The sequence below is a fragment of the Larimichthys crocea genome, chromosome VIII (assembly GCF_000972845.2).
Source record: "Larimichthys crocea isolate SSNF chromosome VIII, L_crocea_2.0, whole genome shotgun sequence".
NCBI classification, from domain to species: Eukaryota; Metazoa; Chordata; class Actinopteri; family Sciaenidae; genus Larimichthys; species Larimichthys crocea.
Window position 1 is genome coordinate 31,962,683 of NC_040018.1, and position 7,219 is coordinate 31,969,901.

The window sequence follows — 7,219 nt, forward strand, 5'->3', positions numbered from 1 at the left end:
GGGTGTTTAGCAGCTCAAACCGCAGATCTCTGAGTGTTTGTGGCAGTTGTCAAGTGAGTTAAACCTTAGCAGGAAACAAAAACTACTCAACACACACACATACCACATCACACCCCACTCACCCACTCAGCCTGGCTTTTGATGGCTGTCCGTCTGCACAAGAACTCAGGTAAGATTACCTCCTAGAGACTTTTAACGACGATTTAATTAATGAATCTGCAGGTCATACCCAAGGCAGTAGGAGGTTTGTGTGTGTGTGTTAGTTGATCTGCAAGTCAGTTTTTATTTCTGAGTGAGTTATTCATTTTATTCAGACCCTTTCTAAACAACAACCCCCACCACCCAGCTTGTACAAGATGTGACTTATTACAAGAATGATGTAATATATCATATATATATATATGCTAATATAGGTTTACGTTCTGAATATTTGAACAGTAAACACAGTGTTTCAGTGTTCACATGAACTAGGGGAGTCGTTCGTTTGTTCTCTGACACTCGGTACGTTTAATAATAACATGACAGCGCTTTATTCGCATGATTGAACAGTCAGAGTTTTGAAGACATTGAAGTCTTAATGGGATGAATGTGACAAACGAAACACAGCAGAGCATGAATGATGAAAGGATAGTTCTCATTCAATCATACATCACGACAGTAAAACTCCTGCCAGCGCCCCCTGGTTGTCAAAACCGTTTGGCAGGTCAAAGTACGAGAATAATAATACCCGACTGACGAGCAGAGGAGTCCTCCACCTCTGGACAACTCAGGCTAACATCATCGTTTCTTCTTCATCGTTTCTTCATCATCGTTTCTTCATCATCGTTTCTTCATCATCGTTTCTTCTTCATCGTTTCTTCATCATCGTTTCTTCTTCATCGTTTCTTCTTCATCGTTTCTTCATCATCGTTTCTTCTTCATCGTTTCTTCTTCATCGTTTCTTCATCATCGTTTCTTCTTCATCGTTTCTTCTTCATCGTTTCTTCTTCATCGTTTCTGCAGATTTACAAACAAACTTTCAATATTTTAGTCAGTTTAGTTATTTTAACGTCTGTCTGCCTGTCTGCCTGTCTGCCTGTCTGTCTGCCTGTCTGCCTGTCTGCCTGTCTGTCTGTCTGCCTGTCTGTCTGTCTGTCTGTCTGCCTGCCTGTCTGTCTGTCTTCCTTTATTGATCTATAGAAATGTAAACAACATTTCTCTGGATCAATAACTGAAACATAACAATCCTCCATGTTTGTAGTTCAGGCGTCGGTGACGATGATCGATCAGCTGTTTGGAGCTTCCTGAGCCACGCCTGAGACACCGAGGTAAACAGCAGGAAGTGACATCACACATGTTGTTTCTGTGTATTATGTAAACATTGTGTTTACACACCGTGGTCGACGTGTTTGCTTCGCTCTCATTGGCCAGTCTCAAAGACAAACAACACACAGTGTGGGCACTGAGCAGCTTCTGTTGTTTTCAGGGTTCACTTCACACCTGAACAGGTCAGCTGGTCTAACTCAAACAAGCCGCGGGGCTGTTTGATTTCACTTTCTGTCACAAGCGGTGAGGGTGGAGTGACGGCCACAGGATATTTAAACAGCAAACAGACAGAAGACGGCTTCATGCAAAGAGGGAACAGGTGTGAGGGAACAGGTGTGAGGTCAAAGGTCAGAGGGCGTGTTCATCATACGACCTCACGTCTGCTGCAGCTGAACAAGAAAACAAGTTCAGCTCGCTGAGGTGTGGGAACAAATAAAAAGTAGTGTCGCAACACTTTTCCATAATTCTGTGCAGATCTCAGGTGTGTTCAGGTGAGTTCAGGTGAGTTCAGGTGAGTTCAGGTGAGTTCAGGTGTGTTCAGGTGAGTTCAGGTGAGTTCAGGTATGTTCAGGTGTGTTCAGGTGAGTTCAGGTGTGTTCAGGTGAGTTCAGGTGTGTTCAGATGTGTTTAGGTGAGTTCAGGTGAGTTCAGGTATGTTCAGGTATGTTCGGGTGTGTTCGGGTGTGTTCAGGTATGTTCAGGTATGTTCAGGTGAGTTCAGGTGTGTTCAGATGTGTTTAGGTGAGTTCAGGTGTGTTCAGGTGAGTTCAGGTGTGTTCAGATGTGTTTAGGTGAGTTCAGATGTGTTCAGATGTGTTCAGATGTGTTCGGGTGTGTTCAGGTATGTTCAGGTATGTTCAGGTGAGTTCAGGTGTGTTCAGATGTGTTCAGGTGAGTTCAGATGTGTTCAGATGTGTTCAGATGTGTTCAGGTGAGTTCAGATGTGTTCAGGTGAGTTCAGGTGTGTTCACCACACCATCAGTAAACATACAGTCGTGTTGCGTTCAGAGGTCGACCTCCCTGTGACTCACTTCCTGTTCTCTCTCTCAGCGATCATGGCTGCAGTCGGCGCCGCTGAGGTCACCGGGTCGTGCTTCCTGTGGTCAGGAGTCGTCAGCTTCTTCGTCGTCCTCCTCCTCCTCTCCATCTTCCTCACAGCTCTCTGCAGCGACTGCAGGAGGTCAGCGGGTTCATGTAGATAGATAGACAGATACTTTTACTGCCTGTACGTGCCACACACACACACACACACGCACACACGCACACACCACGACACAGCAACAGGAATGTGTCATGACTGTGTGCACACGTATGACGTTAAACACACACAGCCCTCCCTGTCCTGTCCTCGCAGGAAGTCACATGATTCAGTTTAGTTCAGTGTACGCAGCTTCAGGGTCCTCAAACCTGCGTCTTCACGGTCTGATCCTATCGTAGGACTCATCAGTCTCAGTCTTTAGTTTGAAGTCTTCCAGTTTTTCCTCACTGGAACCGAGGGTCTAAGGACAGAGGGTGTCACTCCCTGTACAGATTGTAAAGCCTCAGAGGAAAATGGACTTTGTGACTTTGGGCTGTACAAATAAAATTGATTTGATCTTTTCAGGAGGATGATGAGGCGTTCATGAAGCATAGAGAAAAAACAAGATGACTCGTTCATTGAACTAGAACTCTGCGTTCAGCTTTTATAAATAAAGTTTATTTTCTGTGTTTTCTCCAGACGTTCGTTTGAGCTGCGAGATTCTGGAGTCAACAGATATCCATCCAGTCTGATCCGAGTGGTGAGTGACCTTTGACCTCCGAGGGGGAAACAATCAAACCTCTGAAGACCAGATGTAATATTTGATATTTCAGATTAAACACACATTTAATGTTTGATGTCAACCAACAGGTGAAGCTGGAAGACGCGGTGGGGGGGAGAGAGAATCCAACGATCAACGACATGAAGAACGACGAAAAAGGTGAGGCCGAGAAAAAATCATAAACAAACAAACAAATAAATAAATAAATAAAACACAAAAGGTTTGCACTCACTTCCTGTTCATATATCTATTTGTTTGTTTAGAAAACATTTTCTGTAAATTAACAACCAAACTATTGTTTGAAGTACAACAACAACAACAACGACAGTTTCAGTCATATCGTCACTTTATTGAAGTTCATTTTGTGTTTGAGTTCGTCTGTAAAAGCTTGAGTTCATATTTTCATTTATAGCTGAAGATAAAACAAACCTTCTTTAAAAATCTAAAATTCTAAAAGATATTGAAATGTTTTCATTTTGAACACTTCAGAGTCTGTCCCTGCGTGGAGGAGCCACCTGGGGGCGCCGCAGGACCAGCGAGGTCAGTCCTCCATCTTTGAACCGTGCAGAGACGTTTCAGGAACGTTCACATGAAACCATGAAACAACCTTCATGACCACGAGCTGATTGAATTCATTCTTATTATAGATGATTGTTATGATATACATAACAACACGACAGGGTGAAATGATCAGTGACGCTGGTTTCCATCCAGTCTGTGACGTTCTCTCTGAAGTGTGAACACTCCTTTTGGGACTTCTTGTATGAAATGTTTCTGCAGAAGTTGGAAACTTTCCAGACGTCTGGAAAGTTTCCAGACTTCTTTGTGAGTTTGGTGTGTCGATGTATGAACTGTGTGTTTCTGGAGCCTTTAAAAAGAGATTTTTAATCTTTAAATGAAGAAAAACATCAAAACAAACAGATCTGACTGTTTCATGTTGTTTCATGTTGTTTCATGTTGTTTCATGTTGTTTCTGTGTGTGTGTGTGTGTGTGTGTGTGTGTGTGTGTGTGTTCAGTCGCTCACACCAATGGCAGCGCTGTGACGAAGGCGTCGAGCGGACCTGAACCTGCTGCAGGTATTTTAATGTTTCAGTGTGAAGCACATCAGAAACAGAATGACTACACTTCCCATGATGCTCTGTGTGTGTGTGTTCTCAGAGGAGGACTCGGTGCAGATCCCTCCATGGAGGAGCCACCTGGGGGCGCCACAGAGCCGAGGTCTGTTCAGACGAGCTAAGCTTCACGGTCAGTCTAACTAATCTAACGTGTATGAAACTACATCACCTGTGACGTGTCTCCATGTCCAGATCCAGACTCCGCCCACATCTACCACGTCATCGGAGGAGGGCGGAGCAGCAACGGTGATGCTAACGCATCATCACCGCCAGCCAATCAGGAGCCAGGGCAGGAGCGCGGCAGCGGCGTGGTTTTGAGCGACCATGAGAGGAATTCATTGTACGCACGAGTCAGCAAGAAGGCGAAACTGACCACGCCCCCTGTAGATACACCTGAGCAGGTGCAGGTGGAGGCGCAGGTGGAGGAGGAGGAGGTCTCACCTCCGCTGCCTGACAGGCTGTCACAGCTGGACGGATGAAGAAAAAGGACCAACGAATGAACTACATTTCCCATCATGCAGCGCTGTGTTGATCGTTTTCCAATCAGCCAATCATCTTAGTGATTTGCTTCCACTGCTCTCAGCTCATTTGCATACAGGTGTGGAGTACCTTTATATATTTATACATGATGTCACAGTGTGTGTGTGTGTGATGGTGTTAAAGTCATGAAGTCAAACTTCAAAAACACGTCTCCGTGTCTTTGTCCCATCGCTGCCTGACTGTGTGTGTGTGTGTGAGTGTGTGTGTGTGAGTGTTTGTGTGCGTGTGTGTGTGTGTGAGTGTGTGCGTGTGTGTGTGAGTGTGTGCGTGTGTGTGTGTGAGTGTGTGTGTGTGTGAGTGTGTGTGTGTGTGTGTGTGTGTGTGTGTGTGTGTGTGTGTGTGTGTGTGTGTGTGTGTGTGAGTGTGTGTGCGCGCGTGTTTGTAGTAGTGTGTTGTGTGTGGTGTGTGTGCGTGTGTGGTGGGTGTGTGGTGTGTTGCCCTGGTTTGCCCCCCCCCTTGCGTCCCGGTACCTTCCCGGCTGTCCCCTTGTATTTTTTGGATGTCCCGTTTGGGCCGACCGGATGCCCTTCACGACGGACCCGCGAGTCCCCTAGGCTGCTTGGGGTGCTGTGTGGGTGGGTGTGTGTGTGGTGTGATTGTGGTGTGTGGTGTGTGTGGTGTGAGACATCCTGCTGATGCTTCCCGTCAGCTGTGTGAGGAACACGTTTTCATCAGAGGGCGCGACCAACTGATCAACACCCAGCTCCACGTCCCTCTGAACCACGGAGCTCAGGATAGGTCACTCTGGCATGTCAAAATAAGAGCTCCTGTTGGGTGTGTTTGTGGTGTGGTATGTGGTCACATGACCAGGTGAGGCAGCAGGTGAACGAGCAGAGTGGGAAAACGTCACAAACGTTTGCCACATACCAAAATCAAGGTGAACTCGGACAGACTGTGATATTACTCACTGTGTTCGTCGTCATAGACACACAATTTATGTATTGACCATGACCACACTCTGTGGTCACAGTGCAGGCTACAGATTGAAGGAGAGAAGAGAGAGGAGCAGATGTGAAGGAGAGTGATGGGAGATGTGAAGGACAGAGATGAGGACGAGAGAGGAGACCTTGAAGATGAGAACGAGTGAAGGAGACGTGAGGACAGATGTGAAGGAGAGGAATGAGACAGGTGTGAAGGAGAGCGAGATGAGGACAGATGTGAAGAGAGGAGGGGAAAGATGAAGGAGAGAATGGAATGAAGAGAGTGATGAGGACAGATGTTGAAGGAGAGGAGATAGGAAGAGATGTGAAGGAGGCGATGAGGACAGATGGTGAAGGAGATCGTGATGAGGGACAGATGCTTGAATGGATGAGGAGAAGTCCAGGACGATGCCGTGAAGAGAGTGATTGAGGACAAGATGTTGAAGGAGAGGACATGAGGACAGACGTGAAGGAGAGGAGATGAGGACAGATCGTGAAGAGGGAGTGAGACATAAGGAAGTGATGAGGACCAGATGTGAGAGGAGAGGACAGATGTAAGGAGAGTGGCGATGTGAAGGAGAGGTGATGAGGACAGATGTTAAGGAGAAGGAGATGAGGCCAGCATGTGAAGTAGAAGGAGAAAAGGACAGATGTGAGGAGAGGGATGAGGAACAATCGTGAAGGAGCGAGATGAGGAACATGGTCGCACGACGTGAAGGAGAGGTGTGAGGACAGCTGTTGAAGGCGGCGGCGCTGCGGCTCCGCTGTGACGCGCGGAGCTGCGGCCCGCTTGTGACGGAGACGGTGCTGCGGCCCCCGCCGTTGAAGGCGAGGTGCTGCGCCAGACTGTGCAGCGCCGGCGCTGCGCCGCTAGATGCCGGCAGAGGCGCTGCGGCCCGCTGTGCCGGCGTCCGCTGCGGGCCAGCTGTGCAGGCGCAGGTGCTGGCGGACAGATGTGAAGGGAGGAGATGAGGACAGCTAGAGAAGGAGAGGAGATGAGGAAGATGTGACGGAGAGGTGATGAGACAGATGTGAAGGAGCGGACAATGAGGACAGATGTGAAGGAGAGAGATGAGGCCAGATGTGAAGGAGAGGTGATGAGGACAGATGTGAAAGAGGTGATGAGGACAGATGTGAAGGAGAGGAGATGAGGACATATGGTGAAGGAGAGGAGTAAGAACAGATTGTGAAGAGAGGAGCTGAGGACAGTGGGAAGGAGAGTATGATGAGGACAGATAGGTGAAGGAGCGGGGATGAAGGCCAGATGTGAAAGGAGAGAGCTGCGGACGATGTGAAGGCGCGGAGATGAGGACAGAGTGTGACAAGGGAGAGTGCTGCGGCCAGATGTGAGGCGCGGCGCTGCGGACAGATGTGCGGAGCGGCATGCGGCCCGATGTGCAGGAGCGGCGCTGAGGACAGATGTGAAGAGAGGTGATGAGGACAGATGTGAAGGAGAGGACAGAGGACAGAGGTGGGAAGAGAGGCGATTGAGGACAGAGTAATTGAAGTAGATGTGATGAGGACAGATGTGAAGGAGAG

General features: G+C 47.9%; 1 protein-coding gene across 2 annotated transcripts; it reads left to right on the top strand.

Annotated features, from left to right (window-relative positions):
• Positions 1 to 138: 138 nt before the first annotated feature.
• LOC104938417 (uncharacterized) lies at positions 139 to 4,948 on the top strand. Of its 2 annotated transcripts, XM_027281244.1 has the most exons (9): positions 139 to 169; positions 1,241 to 1,307; positions 2,356 to 2,485; positions 3,023 to 3,083; positions 3,194 to 3,263; positions 3,594 to 3,644; positions 4,122 to 4,181; positions 4,264 to 4,323; positions 4,413 to 4,947. In XM_027281244.1, the coding sequence occupies exons 3-9, from the start codon at positions 2,361 to 2,363 to the stop codon at positions 4,697 to 4,699; spliced, it is 714 nt and encodes a 237-aa protein (XP_027137045.1). In that variant the 5' UTR covers positions 139 to 169; positions 1,241 to 1,307; positions 2,356 to 2,360; the 3' UTR covers positions 4,700 to 4,947. The 2 variants fall into 2 exon arrangements, with proteins under 2 accessions (XP_027137045.1, XP_027137044.1); XM_027281243.1 differs by lacking the exons at positions 139 to 169; positions 1,241 to 1,307 and having other exon boundaries at positions 2,196 to 2,485; positions 4,413 to 4,948.
• Positions 4,949 to 7,219: the final 2,271 nt, after the last annotated feature.

What these genes read in the sequence shown, in the direction of transcription:
- LOC104938417 (XM_027281243.1), top strand. Translation starts at nt 2,247, where the DNA reads ATGTGTTCAGGTGAGTTCAGGTGTGTTCACCACACCATCAGTAAACAT. An exon ending in GGCGCCGCAGGACCAGCGAG is followed by an intron (nt 3,645 to 4,121) that starts GTCAGTCCTCCA and finishes GTGTGTGTTCAG; the next exon opens with TCGCTCACACCAATGGCAGC. An exon ending in CGGACCTGAACCTGCTGCAG is followed by an intron (nt 4,182 to 4,263) that starts GTATTTTAATGT and finishes GTGTGTTCTCAG; the next exon opens with AGGAGGACTCGGTGCAGATC.